Source organism: Thalassophryne amazonica, chromosome 15, assembly GCF_902500255.1.
Source record: "Thalassophryne amazonica chromosome 15, fThaAma1.1, whole genome shotgun sequence".
Classification (NCBI taxonomy): domain Eukaryota; kingdom Metazoa; phylum Chordata; class Actinopteri; order Batrachoidiformes; family Batrachoididae; genus Thalassophryne; species Thalassophryne amazonica.
Window position 1 is genome coordinate 30,732,995 of NC_047117.1, and position 22,822 is coordinate 30,755,816.

General features: G+C 39.7%; 1 protein-coding gene across 1 annotated transcript; it reads right to left on the reverse strand.

Annotated features, from left to right (window-relative positions):
* Positions 1 to 100: 100 nt before the first annotated feature.
* On the reverse strand, positions 101 to 22,588 carry LOC117526120 (solute carrier family 22 member 7-like). Its single transcript, XM_034188147.1, has 9 exons — positions 22,190 to 22,588; positions 12,991 to 13,094; positions 10,371 to 10,525; positions 6,990 to 7,158; positions 6,750 to 6,873; positions 5,976 to 6,085; positions 855 to 1,069; positions 646 to 754; positions 101 to 511 (listed from the first exon to the last, which is right to left on the reverse strand). The coding sequence occupies exons 1-9, from the start codon at positions 22,568 to 22,570 to the stop codon at positions 301 to 303; spliced, it is 1,578 nt and encodes a 525-aa protein (XP_034044038.1). The 5' UTR covers positions 22,571 to 22,588; the 3' UTR covers positions 101 to 300.
* Positions 22,589 to 22,822: the final 234 nt, after the last annotated feature.

Consider the following 22,822-nt stretch of genomic DNA (forward strand, 5'->3'; position numbering starts at 1 on the left):
GTCTTACTGAGTTGAAAATTCTCATTCTGTCAGCAAATCACAGGCAGTGTGTTGTACCTGGTAAATCACATTCTTAAATCTTTTAAATTACAATTTATTGCATCATAAATGTACATTTTCCCATTTCTGGTGTTTGGGTAAGTTATTTGTTCATAAAAAGTACACAGTTTTGTGTTTTAATTTTAAAACATCAGATTAACATCTCACCATCTTCCCAAATATCTTTCAACTGTCTTCAGTTCTTAAGGTATCCCAAACACATTTGCAAAAACATTTGCTGAAATCAGTGGTACCAAGATGTTACCAGTACTGTTCTATGTCCTCGATGGTTTCTGGGAGGCACCTGTTGCGTGTCTCTGATAGAGTGCTTGCCACGATTCCTCCCAGCACAGCAACAGAGCACAAGACCATCTGGGGCAGGTGTTTCCAGAACTCATCCAGCAAGAGGATCAAAGGCGTCAGTGCCACACCAAGTCGAGCCATGCACGAGTTGTAGCCCATACCGTTTTGCCTTAAATGATTATTCAACCTTCACTTATGACAGTCATGCAACTTTTTTTTATTTAAAGATTTGTTTTATATCCTGCAGTGTTGACATATTTCAAATCCACATTGTACTTTAATTTTGGTTGAAGTGCTTTTTACCTTACAACAGTGGGGTATAACTCGGCGCTGTAGAGGACAAGAGTTGTAAATGATGCTGCAGACAATCCTTTTCCAATGACTGCTACTGTCGTCCTGGCAGCAGAAATATCTAAAAGTGATTTAAATGGTTTATTTTAAAGAAAAGTTAAATCTGGATCATAATTTATTTAATTTTGCATACACGTCACACTACTAATTCCAATACTTACCTTTTGGAATAACAATGTTGATTCCAAGACAGAGACCGACCATCATTAGAGCTCCTGTTTCAGAGACTCTTCTGCCTATTTTATCCAGTAAATAGTAAACTAATACTTTGGCTGGTAGCTCAATTAAGGCATACACAAATTGGGTGAGGTGCAAATTCAGCCCGAAGCCAGTGATGTTGAAGCTGATGCCATAAAATGCAGTTGCTACACAAAACCTAAATAGGAAGAGATTACAATGACTCCATCTGGTTTTAAGTATAAAAACTCATTCATCAGTACAATTGTCATTCATTATATTAATCTCATATACTGCCAAAACACAACGTACATCATCTCAAAGTGTAACACACGAGTTAAGAGCTAGACTCTAGACTTGGACGTCTTGAATAAGACAGAGCAGAAGACACAAAACATGCAGTAACACAACCAGTAAAGTGGCAACTGGGAAGATGATGTTGAAGGAAGGGTTGGTTTTGAAGGCAGCTTGAAGATTTGGAAGTAGGAGCAGTCTGAGCGTCCATGAGTGGGCAGCAGCTGAAATGTGCTTTGGCAGAGCTTTGAGGAGGTGCAAAAAGCAGGGGCCTCCTTTATAAAACTCAAATCACAAATTGAGTATACACAAAGGCAGGAATGTGTATATGTATGTATTCCTTTCGCCAGAGGTGTGTATGAGTAGCTGGTTCTCCTTTCTAAATCTCAGTCCTAGTGAAAGTACGTACTTGCATGTATTCACCATCAGTGTTGCCACAGTTACTTTGCAAAAGTAATCCAATTACTGATTACTGATTACTCCTTGAAAAAGTAACTTAGTTACTTTACTGATTACTCAATTGTAAAAGTAACTAAGTTAGATTACTAGTTACTTTTTTAGTTACTTTCCCCAGCTGCCGACAACAACCCACGTCAACATGACGATACCTGTTTTGCCAAAACTCACTTTATAGTCACCCTTTCTTGACTTCAATGAAAATAAATACTTGTTTTATAAAAAGTAAAATAAAGACCTCTTTCTTGACCTCATATTTAACTGTTGACAGCACTGTAACAGTAAAACTTGCAATTTCAAACCTACATTGTTTATAAATGTAACTATTAAATTCTAACATTTTTCTAACATTTAAATTCTCTCTAAACATTTTACTTGTCGAAATTATTATTATTTTAAGAAATATTAGTAGTTGTAGTAAAAAACGGCTTCAAAACTGGACCTTTAATCTAGGGGTGTTGTGGGGGGGCACATCCTTGCCCCACGCCCTCATTCCATCTGGATTCGCCCCTGCTTTGGCGTTTCAGCACAAAGAATGGATAACATTTATTTATGCAGACCAGATTTATAGGTAAGAAAGTTTTATTGCATTTTCACATCATGTGGTCCTCAGAAAGAGTTTAGGTGCATTTGAGTGGAGGATCAGCTGTTTTTAACGAGACGATACAGAGCGGCTCAGCTCAGAATTCTAAATAAAGGAGGGGAAAAAGTATAAAAATGTCTTTGTAAAGCTCAGTACAGGTGTGCTGATCACCGCGCTTTAAGAGGTGAGGACGAGTCGAGCAGCTGCAAAAAACCGTGGATGAAAAGCTCACAGCTCGCTTAAAGTGTGTAGTTCAGTCGAACCCCGACCTCCTGCCCACAAACCAAGTTTAATGCTGCTGTTGACCCACAATGAAAAATAATAGTAACGCACAGTGACATGGAGAAGTAACTTTAATCTGATTACTGATTTGGAAAGATTAACGCGTTAGATTACTCGTTACTAAAAAAAGTGGTCAGATTAGAGTAACGCGTTACCGGCATCACTGTTCACCATTCAGTCATCTCTTTCCATGAGTAGACAAATGTACTCTTAAAAATGGCCTAATTTGCAGGCACAACCTGTCTGTAAAACCGATCATTTGGGGGTCATTGGTTCTTCACACTTAAAAGCCACTGAATTGGGTGGGTGGGGTGGAGATATCAGAGGCGATCAATGTATGAACAGTGTACAGCTGCAACTACTGCACTTAAAATCACCAAACATAATTATAGGGCTAATGGGACATTTTGCATATTTATACATGTGTATGCAAGATCATAATTAATATTATATTGGTATAATATTTGTACTCAATCACTGTTATTTTCTGACTGACAGCAGTTAACATTCTAAATCTTAAATAACTTGGAACCAAATCAGCACAACCCTGAAGCAAGGATTTTGTATGAATGTTGCCAAAGCATACATTTCTTCCTTCTTTTCTGTCTCTCAACATGGTTTAAAGTCACATCTCAGTTGATATGAGCTTGTCAGTTTCTTTCATTTACAAATCCTAGATGTGGTGGCCACCAAGGACACTGTTGCTAAATATCCATTTATTTATGAACATTCTGACTTGCTGTACTTTAAAATCAGGGGTGCAAATTATTTTGACCATGATTCCATTCTGTTATGTGCTTCTCACTGTTACTTTCATGAATATACAAAGTAAGTCCTTTTGTTCCTTTTACTGTGTAGCAAGAGCATAGCAGACAGCCAGCTGAAGGCAAAAAAGTGCTTAAGAATTTTTTTTTTTTTTTTTGTCATTTTTTGTTACAAGCAGGCATCTATGCTGGATCAAGTCCTTATATAGTAAGGTTTCACATCAGGGGCGATGTCCAAAGTAAAAATCTTTCTTTGGGCCATTCTTGGGCCAACAATAACAAAAAAACCTTTTTTGGTCAAAAAAGGGTAAAAATTCAAAAGTGGCCCAAGCCTTTTGAGATGCATATCAAATTACTCGTCTTGACAGTAGAGTCAAAAAATATATAGTTTGACCTATTTTCGACCTTGCGTTACGACACAATGACCGAAAATGGGGAAAGGTCATCGCATTTTTTGTGAAGGGTCAAATTCAGAAAATCTGCTACGATGGTCCTATTTTGACAATATTGGTGTCAAATTATGTTTTCTTACATGAGGAAACCAATAAGACAACTTTTATAGGCCATTATGCCAGTCTTAGCTATGAAAATACAATTATCTGAAACAAGATAGGTCTATTGATTAACTTTATCTTACTTCAGAAATGGTAATGACATCAAAATTGACCATAATTGGCCTATTTTACATCAAGCACATTAATTATATATAAAAATTACATAAGTTGAAGTATGTTTTTGTGAATATGAAGAAAATAAGACTATACAAGCAAAGAAGACAAAGATATTTTAGAGTAGATTATGGCAAATTTATTAGCCAGAGTAGGACTATATGTATACTGGCAGTGTTTATTTAACACTGTCAGTGTTAATTTTAACCTGGTGATTTTACTGTGTACTTTTTGAAAATGACAGCTGTTTTTGTAACAGCTTCTTACAATCCCTTTAATCTCTCGATCCAAAACAATGAAATTCCATCAGTTTGGAAGTCAACGCTTGTTACTCCAGAGTAGGACCATATGTACACTGGCAGTGTTAATTTAACACTGTCAGTGTTAGTTTACACTGGTGATTTTACTGTGTACTTTTTGAAAATAGCAGCAGATTTTTGTAGCACAGCTTCTTACAATCCTTTTTAATCTCTTGATCCAAAACAATGAAATTCCATCAGTTTGGAAGTCAACGCTTGTTACTCTCCTTTATTAAAAGGAGGTGATCCAGCAGGTTTAACTAAACTACAGGCCAATATCAAATTATGTTTTGTCAAAAATCCTTGAAGCTCTTGTTTGTGACCAATTGAAAGAGTTTTTATACTCAAATGAACTTCTCTCAAAATTGCAATCAGACTTCAGGAAAAAGCATGACACCATTAGTGCGGCCACAAAAGTGAGTAATGATATACTTGTTGCTCTTGATATAAAGCATTACTGTGCTTCACTTTTTATTGATTGTCAAAGGCTTTTGACAATGTGGACCATGTTGTTTTAAAGCATAGGCTTCTTTGTTTTAGACTGTCAGATCATGTAGTTTCCTGGCTCACAAATTATTTGAGTGACAGGACTCAGTGTATTAAGCGTTATGGTCTGCGTTCTGAATTTATGAGTGTCCACAAGGGGTGCCGCAGGGTTTAATATTGGGTCCCCTCTTGTTCATTATGTACATTAATGAATTAGGACAAAGTATGTCAGATGCTAATATGCATTTTTATGCTGATGACAATTATTTACTGTTTTGGATTCACCCCTGCTAAAGTTGTTGAATCTCTACATAAAGCTTTTAATGGGGTCTAGCACAACTGGTGCTCAATGCTGACAAGACCAAACTAATGTTGTTTGCAAACACCAAGAATGTGCCTCAAGCTCCGCCTATGGTGTCCACTCTTGAGGGACATGTCATTGAGGTGGTTCACAGATACAAAATTCCTTGGTGTCTTGCTTGATGTCTCCTTTACCTTCAAGCCATATATATAGACAATCTTGTGAAGAAACTCAAACTCAAATTGGGCTTTTTCTTTCAAAATAAATAAAGTTTTCTTTTGAGGTATAAAAGCAACTTCTCACAGCAACATTTTTTTAAAATGTATTTTAGATTATGGGGATTTGTTGTATATGACTGCCTGTTCTCCATGTCTTAAAGAGATTGATGCTGTTTATCATGCATGTTTGTTACAAACTGTAAAGCCTGGACCCATCTTACTCATTCTTGAGTAAGATAACCTTCTTGGTCAACTAGGAGGTTGGGACATTGGTATATTTATAAGGCCAAGCTTGGGCTGCTGCCTTCTTACATCTGTAATTTGATCACATGGAGAAGTGTTGATTCTTACTATTTGTGTTCAAATGATCATTTGTTGATCTCTGTTCCATTTGCCTGCACAGAACTTGGATAAAAGACTGGAAATTAACTGAACTTATTTCATTGAGCACTTTTAAGTCCAGACTGAGAGCACTTGAGATGATGTCTTTAAATTGTAACTGTTTTTCTTAATCGTATGGTATTTTAATTGAGTGAATTTTATTCTAATTGTTGTGTAACTTTTGCTGCCTCTTGGCCAGGAATCTCTTGCAAAAGAGGTTTTTAACCTTAAAGGGACTCTCCTGGTTAAATAAAGGTTAAATAAAGGTTAAATTAAAAAAAAGTACTTTTCCAAGCGTGGTGTTAAAATACTTTAAACAGTCAGTCATGGATGATGTACTTATAACCTTATTAGAGATAAATTCAATACAGACCATAGGGTACCAGTTCGCAGGGACAGTTTTCTCATCTTTGTTGTTCGTACCAGATCGAGGTAGGAATAGACACGGTCTTTCTTCTCTGTCACAACAATGCTGGAAAGTGTCTGACAAGAATATAAGACCATCAAACATGATTTTAAAATATCTACTAACTACAGCAACATGAAAAACAGATTGAGATCAGGACAGTTCCACACACGGTAAAATTTGTTGAGTAAAATTTACTCTCCCGGGATAATAGTTGGTCCCAGTCTAAATAGAGTAAAATACACTCTACTATAGAGGGAAATCAGCTCCACCATCTTGTCAAATCAAGTGTTTCTACTCCAGTAAGAGTTGATTTTGCACAGTGATAGAGTATATTTAACTCTATTTAGACTGGGACCAAATGTTATCCCAGCAGAGTAAATTTTACTCTGCAAAATTTACTGTGCATCTAAGATTCATTTAATTTATTTACAGTATGTAGTGAAAAATTATAGCAAGTCATCTCAAAGCACAATACTGTGACTTGGCAAACTGGTGACAGTGATAAGAAGAAGAGGAAAATCCTGTTTTTGTTGTTTTACAGGAAGAAACCTCAAACAGCCCAGACTCATTGGGGTGGCTATCTGCTATGACCATTTTATCAAGGCACAGAACAAGCTTTAATAGAACATACAGTAACTTATAACAGGAAAGGTTCACCTGAGGCAGTCTTACGTAATTTATTGCCTGTCGTTCCTTGTCAGTCTTTTGTGACATAACGGTCATATTGAATATACTAACCTCTTTATTCAGTGTGTAAGTTAAGACCTCTGCATGGTTCATCTTTTCACATGCTTGTAGATAAGCAAGTGCTTGGTCAAACTTTCCATGAGTAATGAGCCACCTTGCCGACTCTGGCATCCACCTAAAATGGAAAATGAATTGTGATCATGATCATTTGGACACAGTAAATGTAACTGCATTAAAAGCCATACAGTAAATATGTGCCCGAGAATCCAAATCTGAACTTCGAGGTTGTACCTCCAGGTGACGATTGCCAAGATGAGTGGTGATGTGACACTAATAATTAGCCACCGCCAGTCAGTCACAAAGTAAGCAATAACAGCAAAGCCCATGTTCCCAACTGTCCAAGACAAGCTGTCAATCACTCCCACCAATTTCCTGTGTTCAATGTCCACCCACTCCACACCTGAAATAAAGAAAATCTTCATCACTTTTGTTAAATCATCCATCCATTTTCAAAACCTGCTAAACAGGGGGTTGGAGCCTATCCCAGTGGTCACTAGGCGAGAGGCAGTGTACACTCTGGACAGACCACCAGTCTATTGCAGCACCGACACATATAGACAGACGAACACATTCACACTCACTCACACCTACAGTCAATTTACAGTCACCAACTCAAATAACCTGTATGTCTTTTGAAGTAGGAGGAAGCTTGTTCTAGTAAATGTGACAAAAAACCATCAGAACACCCCTTACCAAAAAATAGTACTGATAAGTATATAAAAAGTAAACTAGAAGTATACTTGAAACATACTTGCATATACTACTTTTTGGTAAGGGACTATTTGAGCTGTTGTGTTACTTTCTACACTCTTTGATCCAAACATTTTTTGAGAGTATTGTATTATTTTATTTATGTCATGATTTTAACCTCAGAAAATGTTTTCGCCAATATTTAGTTTGTTACTTTTTGTTGGTAATCACTATCTAAGCGCATTTATTAACTTCATGACCTCTGCGACTGTTAGGGTCAAACCTGTTGAAATGAGACAACCCAGACATTATACACAGAGAATAACCAGACAGTGAGACACTGTGATTCTTTTCTCGCGTGCGAGGAGAGAGAGAGTGACAGTGAGATACTTCCTCTAGCTTTTATTTTGGTAATTCAGACAAAACACGAGTGTGCAGAAGCAAGCATAAATAATTTTTAGAGTCTGGCTCTCCATACAGATAAGCCATTATTATGGGTTATCTGTATATCTATCTATCTATCTCTAACAGCGACAGGGGCAAATACATTTAAGATGGAGGTGGGATTACATCAAGAATCATCACTGAGCCCTTTTTTATTTGCAGTGGTAATGGACAGGTTGAATGACAATCTCAGACAGTAGATGATGTTTGCAGATGACTTGATCTGTAGCAAGAGTTGAGAGAGCAAGTTGATACTGGAGATGTGGCGATACGCTCCGGAGAGAGGTGGAATGAAAGTCATTTGGAGCAATGTTGTGCACATGTATGTGAGTGAGAGAGCACTCCGTGGAATAGTGCATTCCAGAACATGCAATATCTGGAATAGTCCTGGATATTAATTGTTGATGAGTTCACATACTTGATGTCAAGTATCCAAAGTAATGGAGAGTGTGGTAGACAGGTGAAAAATACAGTGCACGCAGAGTGGAGTGGGTGGAGAAAGGTGGCAGGAGTGATTTGTGATAGAACTATCTTGAGATGGTTTGGTTTGTAGAGGGTGGGGAAGGATGCTGAAGATGGAGCCACCAGCCAAGAGGGTGAACTGACACAATGTAAATATCAACCCAATCTCACAGCAGTTCGTGAGACTGGGTTACGAAAAGTACATTAATCTATGGGCTTGTGCCGGGGGCACAAAAATGGAGTGCTTTGTGTGATGGGGAGCGAATTATTTTTGTGACGGGGTCACAAAATGTGCAGTGTTATTATTTTCCTTGTGTTCAGCACAGTCAAGGAAGATCATTTGTGGTTTGAGGTTGACTTGTCATTCATGATCTGCAGTTTTTTATGCCAGTATCTGCTGGATACTGGTCTGATTGTGTGACTATGAGCAAGACTGAGTCCAGTCAGGTTGCTGTGAGGAATTGTACGTCATCTAATTTTGTACTTCTAAACTCGAATAAGACGGAGATGATCATCATTGGTCCAAAAAAAGTAAATAATCCATTTGATCACTCCGCCCATTCGTTGGAAGATTGCTTGATTCAGCAAGAATCTTGGTGTTATTCTTAATGAATCTCTCTCCTTTGAAGCACATGTTAGACAGGTGGCAAAAGTGTCCATTAGCTATTGCAGAAGTCTTGGTCCATGCTTTTGTGTCATCTAGAATTGATTACTGTAATGTTTCATTTTTGGATCTCTCACTTAAAACCATTAGAAGTGAGCAGATGACCCAGAATGCAACTGCTCAAATTTTGACCAGAAGCTTGATCGTGTAACTCCAATATTGGCATCTCTTTGTTGTCTGTTGTTTGCACCTTGTGATCACAGGAGGCTGGTGTGCTATGTGTTCCTCAGATTAAGAAGAAATCAGCAAGTGGTCAATCTTTTGCATTTCGTGCACTGTGACCATGAAAATGTTGGGTGAGATTAGCCAATTGAATTGTTTTGACTTTTTCAAATACTGGTTCTCTGCTTGCTACAATCAATGATGGTGGGGAATTTTGACTTAGTGTTTTAGTTCAGTTTTTATAGACCCTTATTGGCAGCATGGTGGCTTAGTGGTTAGCACTGTTCGCTCACAGCAAGAAGGTTGTGGGATCACTTCCCAACTGGGGCCTTTCTGTTTGGAGTTTTCAGGCTCTCCCCGTGTTTGTCTGTCTGTATGTGGCCCTGCAACAGACTGGCATCCTATCCAGGGTGTACCCCGCCTTACACCCTATGACTGCTGAGATAGGCTCCAGCAACCCCCATAACTGTTAATTGGAGTGGGTAAAGTGGATGGATGGACTTGTATTCCTTATTTTATTTATTATTGCTATTATGTTGCCAGCACGGTGGCTTAGTGGTTAACACTGTTGCCTCACAGCTAGAAGATCATGGGTTCGATTCCCACCTGTGGTCTTTCTGTGTGGAGTTTGCGTGTACTCCCTATGTTTGCGTGGGTTCTCTCCGGGTGCAATGCCCCCCCCCATGACCCTTAATTGGAGTAAGCGGTTGAAAGTCAGTGAGTGAGTGGTATTATGTTGTTTTTAATGTTTTATTCTGTGAAGCACTTTCTGTGGTGTTATAGTGTTATATGAATAAAACTATTATTATTATTATGAGCCTCCAAAAACATGCATTGACTTTCAGGTGAAAGCGTAAATCAAGGTGATTTTGCCAACAGATGCATCAGCAAAAATCCAAAAACTTGCAAACGTTGTTCCTCTGAAGCTGACAGTACCACATCATCTGCAAACAGCAGTGATGAGACCCTGAGCGCACCAAACTGAAGACCCTCCTCCCAATTAAGCCTCAATATCCTGTCCATGAATACCTATGAATATTATTATCAACAATTTCTCACAATTTTCAATTAGTCATGGCTGTGAAAAGTGCCATATTTCAAAATGAACCAACAAACGTCTGTAACATCTGGTCTCAATAAACATAGGCAACGTATGACTGTGTTGAAATAGAGATTAAATGTATAATCACTGAGGACTGATGAGACAATCACGATGCCAGTGATACAAAACCCAGTGAAGAACCGAAGCACCATGAACATCATGTAAGATGTTGAAAAAGCACTCAAAACAGCAAACAGCATTCCAGATACGTATGAGACCAGCAGCATGATCCTTCGGCCAAACCTACAAAAAACAAACAAACAAACAAACACAGGAGAAGACAAGTGTGAATGCATTGATGCAGAATGAAGAAAACCATGGCAAACAAAATTACCAGATTTACTGTGCACGTTTTATTAATCATATTCTAACATTTGGATTGAAATCCAGTGTGATGTTTCATATTTTAAATTCCCAAATATTCCATTTCAAATATCATTTATGATATGTTCCCTGTAATTTCAATAAAGACACAAATCAATTGTGAAGTTCCAAATCTCATTTTAAAATTACTTAAGATAAAACAAAATAATTTACGATGAAGTCTCTTCTATCCCACACGGGTGACTTTATTTTCCCAAATTTTTCTTCTGCTCGGATCTGAAGGGAATCTGTACATCTTGAAGCCCTTGTTGTGACTATTTGTGCATCCAAATAACCCTAGCCATAACCCCCCCCAGACCCCCTCGCATCACTTTTAATTTTGTGCAGCTGTCATAGAATGTATTAGAATAAATTCTGTTATGAACATTTTTCACTTTTCGTGACAATACCACAAACCAATAGATTAATGTATATTTTGTGATGCTGAATGCTGCGACATATGGTAAATGGTAAATGGACTGCATTTATTTATGGTAAATGGACTGCATTTATTTATGGTAAATGGACTGCATTTATATGGCACTTTTCCATCTGCATCAGATGCTCAAAGTGCTTTACAATAAAGCCTCACATTCACCCCTATGTCAGGGTGCTGCCATACAAGGCGCTCACTACATACACAGTAAAGTTTGCTGAGTAAAATATACTCTGCTGGGATAATATTTGGTCCCAGTCTAAATAGAGTAAAATACACTCTATAGAGTGAAATCAGCACTACTGTCTTGTCCAATCAACTGTTTCTACATACTGTAATAGAGTTGATTTAGCACTGTGGTAGAGTATATTTAACTCAATTTGGACTGGGACCAAAAGTTATCCCGGTGCACAGTAAATTTTACTCTGCAAAATTTAAAAAAGCTCCAATCATGTTGAAAAGTATACCATATTATTTGATCATAACGATTCCAAAAAGGTATAGTTTGGACTATCTATGACTGAATTACATGGAGTTATGGGGTAAAAACAGCAAAAATGGTGACAAAGGTCAGCTTCAGTGTGTACAGGGGTCAAAAGTTAAAGTTGCTCAAATTTTGGTAAAAAAATGATGCAAATGATCTAGGATGGCTCCATGTCTGAAAATAAACATTGGTTACTTTAGAATATGTGTGCCAAATTCCATACTTTTATCACAAAATGAACAATAGGAGGAGGGCATGGGAGGAGGGACGTGCTGAAGTCTTCTGCAAGTGCAACATCTAAAGGTAGAAGAATTCTTCATAGCACCTTTATTAAATTGTAGGATGCTGCCTAAATGAAAATATGTGCTGCTACAGATTAATTGCACTCACACATTTCAGTCATTTATTTTTATGTATAAGTATTACTTATTTAGGTGTTTTAATTTTTTTTTAAAAGTTTTTTAACTTTTTAGCCGAGGCCCAAACATGGCCATAGAAGGAACTGCGATGATGTCATGCGCTGGGCGGGGCCCACACTGGTAGGCAGAAAACTCCTAAGGTGCACTGACACTGATTCACGCACTTGCACAACCTGTGTCGTGCAGGAGAGTAAACTCGTCTTTAATCGGTGCAGACTGAATGTGAGAGGGGCGCCGGCGCGTGCAATTGGGCAAAGAGAATTTTGAAATGTTCAAAAAATCCTTCAAGCATAAATGTCATGCTAGGTGGCACAATTTGCTTGTCAACATGACGTGCAGCTCGTCAAGTGGAGTAAAGAAGACGTGAACAGAGCGAGTGGTTGTGTTAGCGGATTGCATCAGAGTGCAGCTCCTCTGAATGATTATAAGGAGATGTTAATCTATCATAAACATACTTTAACAGCTGCAGACAAGAAGGAAATAACATGCAACTGTTTTACCATGCCATGAAAATGTAAACATGACAAATAATTATCTTTTTAGATGGCTCAAAATGCTTTCTCCAATTCATTCAGTGCACACACTGCTGGAGTGGTCCTCTGTGATTCAGGAAGCGATTAGAGCCGTTTTCAACAGACAACTTGCAGAGAAAATGATTAATCTGCTACAAAATAATTATTTTATATACGCAGCGTCCACCACAGAACACATGGCAGGCGGTGGAACAAAGCACGGCGTCCAGCTGGGATCACAGTGGGTGGGATCATCTCGATGACGTGCATGCAAGTGCATGCAGCTAGTGTCAGTGCACCTTTTTATGCAGCCACTAACTGTGCACACTCTGTGATCCATGCAGAATGGTTTCACTAGGAAATGTTTGTATTAAGCCAAAATGAACAGCTAATACATTTTAATACACATAACGAGGAGTCACTGAGTACCTTTAAGAACATAAATTCTGCCTAAAACCTTTGCACAGGCCTGCGTACGATCAGTAGTCTTTTACCTGTTACTCAGATAGCCGAAGGTCACGGCTCCACCCATCACACCAACAAAGAAGATGGTAGCAGTGGCTTTGTTTTGCCCTCTTTTATCACAGACACAATCCCACTTAATAAAATACAAAAGAAAATAGCATCAAAATAAAAACTGTAATATTGATCATGATGCGGCAACTAAAATAAATAAACAAATAAATACAAATTCATTTACAACCCCAAATCAGAAAATAGAGGAGAGGATATTGAAAATGTAGAAAAAGATATGCAGCAGCAACCCATTTACTTTGATTGATATTTCATTGCAGAAAGCATGACTCCAAGATAATTCTGATTTACTAAAATCCCAGATACAAGTGTAAAATTATGTGGAGTCCCAAATGTTTGTGCGGTGGGTTGGAGAATGTTTTGTGGGTGTGTTTTTTTATGACTTCCCTCACTGGTCTCCTCCAACATGGTGATTCAGGTTTTGAGAACTCTCTACTTGACACAAATTTCCCATACAGTACCATGCTGCTATACTGTTAAGCTTTTGAAGATTTAAAGCATAAAAACAATTTCAATTCAAAAGATTAAAATTCAATTTAAAAATTTCTGAATAAAATGCCTCATCTCAGCTTTCTTTTTAAAATGTGTTGCAGGCCTTAAAGGATATGTCTCATGTTTTTTAATGTCCCAGTTAGTAAGACAACATAAAAGTACTCATGATTGTAAGTGTCTCTGCAGACTGCTAATACTTAGTGACCTCTGATGTATTTTATTTCTTTCACTTTGAGCGTTAGCAGGTGCATTTCTGGAAGACGTCTCACTCAGCAATCCTCTGCATTTGTCAGTGTGTGAGGTCCTTATTAACAAAACAGAAACACCCCAATGACTGACAGACAGAGGGAAACAAACCTGCTCCATCTGAAACGAAGCTTCTAAGCTGCCGTTCGGAAGTGATGGCTTGGATTTAGAGAGGAGACGACACGCTTCACCATGAAACTCAACGTTTTCAGAGTGTCGGATTTTGAAGGCTCAAGTGTGGTGATGCACTGTTTGTGTGGATGCTGGTTACTGAAGCTGTGGACATGGACGTGGGGATATGTGACACTCTTTTTAACAGGCTGCCTGGACACGGAGATGGATTTGTTACATTGGAACAAATCAGAAAACATTACTTCTGTCATGTACTGTGTTTTGCCCAATTATCTGCCATGTTTATTTTAGGTCTTCATTTAATTTTGTTCTGATTTTTTGCTGTTTGGGTTTTGTTTTTTACTGTTTGTTTAGTTTAGATTTTGGATTATGTTGTTTGTTACTTCTCTGGCTGGGTGTTTCCTGCTTGGGTTTTCTTGTCTTGGAGCTTGGTGGGGGGGGGGGGGGGGGGGGGGGGTGTTACACTCTGTTTGGGCCACACCCTCTTCTGGATTGTTCCACAGGTGTTTCCAATCTGCTGCTCATCACTAGTTGTATTTAAACACCACTGGTTGCACTGTTTTTTTTTTTTTTTTGCCTGATCGTTGTGCCCTGTGCCTTTGCTTCTAGCTCTGTTCATTGTCTTCTCTAAGTTCTGCTGCCATGTTGTGTTTTGACCACCTGTCTGTTTATACCGACCACGCCTTTGCCTGATGATTTTGATCTGTTTGCTTTTCTTGGACTGCCTCTCTGTGTACTGGGCCTCACTGATAATTTCAGTAAATGCCTCTTTGAACCAGAGCTTCTGTGTTGAATCCCGCATTTGTCTCCAGTCTTCTCTGTCTTACGAATCTGATAGGATGATCAGGCCAACGATGGAGCCAGCGGACTCGAACCTGTTTCAGTCAGCAGTTTGTCACCATGGCCGCCAGCTAGCAGAACAGGAGGATTGCCTCACCGCATTAAGTGCCGGAATCACTGACCTGGCCAAGAGACAGGATGCCTTCATGTCCTCTGTAAGCACACAGATACAGCTAGTAGCCACCCTAACTCATCAGGTTTCGTCCGCCTCGGTCTCTGCCAACCAGCCACTTCCAGGACCGAGTGCTGCCCTGCTGGTGCCTACAGCTGCCTCTGTTGTCTGCAACCAGCTGTCTCGACCAGAGCGTTTCTCCGTAGAATCCGGAGATGTTAAGCCTTTCCTCACACAGTGTGACCTTCACTTTGAGTTAATGTTAGCAATGTTTCCATCCGACAGGACGAAGATAGCATTCATCATAACTCACCTGACCGGCCGGGCAGTGGCGTGGGCTTCGGCAGAGTGGAGTATGCAGTCTCCAGCTTGTGATTTACTCCAGGCATTCAAGACTGCACTCCTCCAGGTTTTCCAGCACACATCACCGCATCTTTGGCAGGGAAGCAGACGTGTCGCCGACTATGCCATCAACTTCTGCATCCTGGCAGCAAAGAGAGAGTGGAACCCGGCGGCACTCCATGATGTGTTCTTCCAAGGCCTTTCAATGCAGATCCAGGATCAGTTAATAGCGATCGACCTCCCGACACGCATGCTGTGACGTTTCTAGTAGCAACATCACTTGTCAGAAACACCCGAGTACTCATGAGTACTTTGTTTTTGGACGTCTCTGTAGCTGTTTGCTGCAAATGCTGAATACTATGAAACCGGTCATGGAAGTGCACAAAGTAATCCCGGTGGATCATCGGATGGCAGCTAACAGCCTGACATGTCCTTTAAATCAATCAATCAATCAATCAATTTTATTTATATAGCGCCAAATCACAACAAACATTTGCCCCAAGGTGCTTTATATTGTAAGGCAAGGCCATACAATAATTACGTTAAAAATGCAGCAATGGATGCATACACTGCATCCGGAATGCATTCATGGTGCTTCACTATTTCCACATTTTGTTATGTTACAGGCTTATTCCAAAATGAATAAAATGAATTTTCCCCCCCAAAATTCCAACCACAACACCCCATAATGGTGACATGAAAAAACTTTTTTCTTTTTTTTGCTAATTTATTAAAAGTAAAAAAAAAAACTAAGAAATCTCACGTACATAAGTATTCACACCCTTTGCTCAATACTTTGTTGCTGCACCTTTGGCAGCAATTACAGTCTCAAGTCATCTTTAATATGATGCCACAAGCTTGGTGCACCTATCTTTTGGTAGTTTTACCCATTCCTCTTTGCTGCACCTCTCAAGCTCCATCAGGATGGATGGGGAGTGTTGGTGCACAGCCATTTTCAGATCTTTCCCAGAGATGTTAAATCAGATTCAGATCTGGGCTCTGGCTGGGCCACTCAAGGACATTCACAAAGTTGTCTTGAAGCCACTCCTTTGATATCTGGTCTGTGTGCTTACAGTCATTGACCTGCTGAAGGTTGAACCGTCGCTCCAGTCTGAGGTCACGAGCGCTCTGAAGCAGGTTTTCATCCAGGATGTCTCTATACATTGCTGCATTCATCTTTCCCTCAATCCTGACTAGTGTCCCAGTTCCTGCCACTGAAAAACATCCCCATAGCATGATGCTGCCACCACCATGCTTCATTGTGGGGATGGTGCCTGGTTTCCTCCAAACATGACGCCTGACATTCACACCAAAGAGTTCAATGTTGTTCTCATCAGACCAGAGAATTTTGTTTCTTATGGTCTGAGAGTCCTTCGGGTGCCTTTTAGCAAACTCCAGGTGGGCTGCCATATGCCTTTTTCTAAGTAGTGGCTTTCATCTGTCTACTCTACCATACAGGTCTGATTGGTGTATTGCTGAAGAGATGGCTGTCCTTCTGGAAGGTTCTCCTCTCTACAGAGCAATACTTGAGCTCTGACAGAGTGACTATTGGGTTCTTGGTCACCTCTCTGACTAAGGCGCTTCTCCCCCAGTCACTCACTTTAACCGGGCGGCCAGCTCTAAGAAGAGTCCTGGTGGATCTGAGCCGCTTCCATTTTCAGATGATGGAGGCCACTATGCTTTTTGGGACCTTCAAAACAGTAGAAATGATTCTGTATCCTTCCCCACATTTGTTCCTCGAGACAATCCTGTCTCTGACATCTACAGACAATTCCTTTAACTTGATGCTTGGTTTGTGCTCTGACATGCACTGTCAACTGTGGGACCTTATATGTAGACAGGTGTGTTCCTTTCCAAATCATGTCTAATCAACTGAATTTACCCCAGGTGGAATCCAATTAAGCTGTAGAAACATCTCAAGGATGATCAGTGGAAACAGGATGCACATGAGCTCATTTTTTGAGCTTTATGGCAAAGGCTGTAAATACTTATCAATCAATCAATCAATTTTTTTATATAGCGCCAAATCACAACAAACAGTTGCCCCAAGGCGCTTTATATTGTAAGGCAAGGCCATACAATAATTATGTAAACCCCAACGGTCAAAACGACCCCCTGTGAGCAAGCACTTGGCTACAGTGGGAAGGAAAAACTCCCTTTTAACAGGCAGAAACCTCCAGCAGAACCAGGCTCAGGGAGGGGCAGTCTTCTGCTGGGACTGGTTGGGGCTGAGGGACAGAACCAGGAAAAAGACATGCTGTGGAGGGGAGCAGAGATCGATCACTAATGATTAAATGCAGAGTGGTGCATACAGAGCAAAAAGAGAAAGAAACAGTGCATCATGGGAACCCCCCAGCAGTCTACGTCTATAGCAGCATAACTAAGGGATGGTTCAGGGTCACCTGATCCAGCCCTAACTATAAGCTTTAGCAAAAAGGAAAGTTTTAAGCCTAATCTTAAAAGTAGAGAGGGTGTCTGTCTCCTGATCTGAATTGGGAGCTGGTTCCACAGGAGAGGAGCCTGAAAGCTGAAGGCTCTGCCTCCCATTCTACTCTTACAAACCCTAGGAACTACAAGTAAGCCTGCAGTCTGAGAGCGAAGCGCTCTATTGGGTGATATGGTACTACGAGGTCCCTAAGATAAGATGGGACCTGATTATTCAAACCTTATAAGTAAGAAGAAGAATTTTAAATTCTATTCTAGAATTAACAGGAAGCCAATGAAGAGAGGCCAATATGGGTGAGATATGCTCTCTCCTTCTAGTCCCCGTCAGTACTCTAGCTGCAGCATTTTGAATTAACTGAAGGCTTTTTAGGGAACTTTTAGGACAACCTGATAATAATGAATTACAATAGTCCAGCCTAGAGGAAATAAATGCATGAATTAGTTTTTCAGCATCACTCTGAGACAAGACCTTTCTGATTTTAGAGATATTGCGTAAATGCAAAAAAGCAGTCCTACATATTTGTTTAATATGCGCTTTGAATGACATATCCTGATCAAAAATGACTCCAAGATTTCTCACAGTATTACTAGAGGTCAGGGTAATGCCATCCAGAGTAAGGATCTGGTTAGACACCATGTTTCTAAGATTTGTGGGGCCAAGTACAATAACTTCAGTTTTATCTGAGTTTAAAAGCAGGAAATTAGAGGTCATCCATGTCTTTATGTCTGTAAGACAATCCTGCAGTTTAGCTAATTGGTGTGTGTCCTCTGGCTTCATGGATAGATAAAGCTGGGTATCATCTGCGTAACAATGAAAATTTAAGCAATACCGTCTAATAATACTGCCTAAGGGAAGCATGTATAAAGTGAATAAAATTGGTCCTAGCACAGAACCTTGTGGAACTCCATAATTAACTTTAGTCTGTGAAGAAGATTCCCCATTTACATGAACAAATTGTAATCTATTAGACAAATATGATTCAAACCACCGCAGCGCAGTGCCTTTAATACCTATGGCATGCTCTAATCTCTGTAATAAAATTTTATGGTCAACAGTATCAAAAGCAGCACTGAGGTCTAACAGAACAAGCACAGAGATGAGTCCACTGTCCGAGGCCATAAGAAGATCATTTGTAACCTTCACTAATGCTGTTTCTGTACTATGATGAATTCTAAAACCTGACTGAAACTCTTCAAATAGACCATTCCTCTGCAGATGATCAGTTAGCTGTTTTACAACTACCCTTTCAAGAATTTTTGAGAGAAAAGGAAGGTTGGAGATTGGCCTATAATTAGCTAAGATAGCTGGGTCAAGTGATGGCTTTTTAAGTAATGGTTTAATTACTGCCACCTTAAAAGCCTGTGGTACATAGCCAACTAACAAAGATAGATTGATCATATTTAAGATCAAAGCATTAAATAATGGTAGGGCTTCCTTGAGCAGCCTGGTAGGAATGGGGTCTAATAAACATGTTGATGGTTTGGATGAAGTAACTAATGAAAATAACTCAGAACAATCGGAGAGAAAGAGTCTAACCAAATACCGGCATCACTGAAAGCAGCCAAAGATAACGATACGTCTTTGGGATGGTTATGAGTAATTTTTTCTTTAATAGTTAAAATTTTGTTAGCAAAGAAAGTCATGAAGTCATTACTAGTTAAAGTTAATGGAATACTCAGCTCAATAGAGCTCTGACTCTTTGTCAGCCTGGCTACAGTGCTGAAAAGAAACCTGGGGTTGTTCTTATTTTCTTCAATTAGTGATGAGTAGAAAGATGTCCTAGCTTTACGGAGGGCTTTTTTATAGAGCAACAGACTCTTTTTCCAGGCTAAGTGAAGATCTTCTAAATTAGTGAGACGCCATTTCCTCTCCAACTTACGGGTTATCTGCTTTAAGCTACGAGTTTGTGAGTTATACCACGGAGTCAGGCACTTCTGATTTAAAGCTCTCTTTTTTAGAGGAGCTACAGCATCCAAAGTTGTCTTCAATGAGGATGTAAAACTATTGACGAGATACTCTATCTCACTTACAGAGTTTAGGTAGTTACTCTGCACTGTGTTGGTATATGGCATTAGAGAACATAAAGAAGGAATCATATCCTTAAACCTAGTTACAGCGCTTTCTGAAAGACTTCTAGTGTAATGAAACTTATTCCCCACTGCTGGGTAGTCCATCAGAGTAAATGTAAATGTTATTAAGAAATGATCAGACAGAAGGGAGTTTTCAGGGAATACTGTTAAGTCTTCTATTTCCATACCATAAGTCAGAACAAGATCTAAGATATGATTAAAGTGGTGGGTGGACTCATTTACTTTTTGAGCAAAGCCAATAGAGTCTAATAATAGATTAAATGCAGTGTTGAGGCTGTCATTCTCAGCATCTGTGTGGATGTTAAAATCGCCCACTATAATTATCTTATCTGAGCTAAGCACTAAGTCAGACAAAAGGTCTGAAAATTCACAGATAAACTCACAGTAACGACCAGGTGGACGATAGATAATAACAAATAAAAAATTTGGATGGACAAGACTAAGAGTCAAGCTTTCAAAAGAATTAAAGCTCTGTCTGGGTTTTTGATTAATTAATAAGCTGGAATGGAAGATTGCTGCTAATCCTCTGCCCCGGCCTGTGCTACGAGCATTCTGACAGTTAGTGTGACTCGGGGGTGTTGACTCATTTAAACTAACATATTCATCCTGCTGTAACCAGGTTTCAGAAAGGCAGAATAAATCAATATGTTGATCAATTATTATATCATTTACCAACAGGGACTTAGAAGAGAGAGACCTAATGTTTAATAGACCACATTTAACTGTTTTAGTCTGTGGTGCAGTTGAAGGTGCTATATTATTTTTTCTTTTTGAATTTTTATGCTTAAATAGATTTTTGCTGGTTATTGGTAGTCTGGGAGCAGGCACCGTCTCTACGGGGATGGGGTAATGAGGGGATGGCAGGGGGAGAGAAGCTGCAGAGAGGTGTGTAAGACTACAACTCTGCTTCCTGGTCCCAACCCTGGATAGTCACGGTTTGGAGGATTTAAGAAAATTGGCCAGATTTCTAGAAATGAGAGCTGCTCTATCCAAAGTGGGATGGATGCCGTCTCTCCTAACAAGACCAGGTTTTCCCCAGAAGCTTTTCCAATTATCTATGAAGCCCACCTCATTTTTTGGACACCACTCAGACAGCCAGCAATTAAAGGAGAACATGCGGCTAAACATGTCACTCCCGGTCTGATTGGGGAGGGGCCCAGAGAAAACTACAGAGTCCGACATTGTTTTTGCAAAGTTACACACCGATTTAATGTTAATTTTAGTGACCTCCGATTGGCGTAACCGGGTGTTATTACTGCCGACGTGAATTACAATCTTACCAAATTTACGCTTAGCCAGCAGTTTCAAATTTCCTTCAATGTCGCCTGGTCTGGCCCCTGGAAGACAATTGACTATGGTTGCTGGTGTCGCTAATTTCACATTTCGCAAAACAGAGTCGCCAATAACCAGAGTTTGATCCTCGGTGGGTGTGTCGCCGAGTGGGGAAAAATGGTTAGAGATGTGAACGGGTTGGCGGTGTACACGGGGCTTCTGTTTAGGGCTACGCTTCCTCCTCACAGTCACCCAGTCAGCCTGCTTTCCTGGCTGCTCGGGATCTGCCAGAGGGTAACTAACGGCGGCTAAGCTACCTTGGTCCGCACCGACTACAGGGGCCTGGCTAGCTGTAGAATTTTCCACGGTGCGGAGCCGAGTCTCCAATTCGCCCAGCCTGGCCTCCAAAGCTACGAATAAGCTACACTTATTACAAGTACCGTTACTGCTAAAGGAGGCCGAGGAATAACTAAACATTTCACACCCAGAGCAGAAAAGTGTGGGAGAGGCAGGAGAAGCTGCCATGCTAAATCGGCTAAGAGCTAGTAGCTATGCTAAGCTAGCGGATTCCTAAAAACACGCAAAGTGAATAATGTGTAAATAATTTAGAGGTGATTCAGCAGAAGGAGTGCTTTAGTTAAGGCACGCAAAGATTACACTGGGAAACAAATCGTAATCTAGATAACTAGATCAATCTAACTGCGCAGATTAAACAGCTAACAGATACAGAAAAACACCGCTGTGCTCCGGAACAGGAAGTGATACAATACCGCAGTGAGAGCCAACCACCAGTAGAGGCAAGCAAGAGTTACAGTGAAACATTTGCAAACATCAAAAAAAAAAAAAAAAAAAAAAAACTTTTTTCACATTGTCATTATTGGGTATTGTGTGTAGAATTTTGAGAAAAAAAAATGATTTCATCCATTTTGGAATAAGGCTGTGACATAACAAATTGTGGAAAAGTGAAGTTAATACTTTCTGGATGAACAGTATTAAATTAAATTTAACTTGCCACACAAAAAAATTTAATATTTTTCGTTCATACTGTTGGCAATGAAACAAAAGTAGAAATAAATATAAAGAGCACTGTGTTTTTCTTAATTAATTTACTGTATCATACCAACATTTTTCTGATTTGGGTTTGTAATAAAGCAGCATTTGTTTTCATGAAGACACATTGACAGCACCTCTGAGGTGATTGTAGTCTTGAAGGTGGAATTGTCATACACCCATCCATTCTGACACGGCACCACAGGTGCATCAGCGCTGTTGGAGGAGTTGAGGAGCAGATGATACTGAGGTTCTGTGAACATGTAACAGGAGCTTGGAGTCCCATCTTCTTGGACTGGAATACTAACGGTACGTCTTTCTGCAGCAGATAAATTTTGGAACATGCTTCCATCATCCAGAGAGCTGAAGTTGCAGTGATGAGCAGGAACAGCCGCTATGAAGTTGTTTAACATGAAGTGGCAGGGTAGCGTGAAGCGACCAATGAAGCTGTTTGCAAGGATCATAATCTGAAATGTTCCAAATCCATTTATATCTGAAAGAATGTTCTCAAATGTCATTGTAGCCTTCCACTGCGTACAGAAAGCTTCCTTTGAAATGAAAAAAAAATTGAAATAGATGTTACACTTGCAAAAGTGTGAACTCAGAACACTATTTCCCCGTTGTGGGACTATTAAAGGATTACCTTTTGACTGCAAATGTGCTTCTAAACCACACAAGTCAAATCTGTGACCTATGTCAACCAATAACCACTGGGTTATTGGATAACAGCTACAGGTGATAAATATTTTACCAGCGTGAACCGGCCAATG

Bases quoted from the DNA above. Each gene is read 5' to 3' on its own strand.
- LOC117526120 (XM_034188147.1), bottom strand. From the start codon at position 22,570: ATGACATTTGAGAACATTCTTTCAGATATAAATGGATTTGGAACATTT. The intron at 6,086-6,749 runs GTTAGTATATTC...TATTCTTGTCAG, and splicing joins CTTACACACTGAATAAAGAG to ACACTTTCCAGCATTGTTGT. The intron at 755-854 runs GTAAGTATTGGA...AATCACTTTTAG, and splicing joins CAACATTGTTATTCCAAAAG to ATATTTCTGCTGCCAGGACG.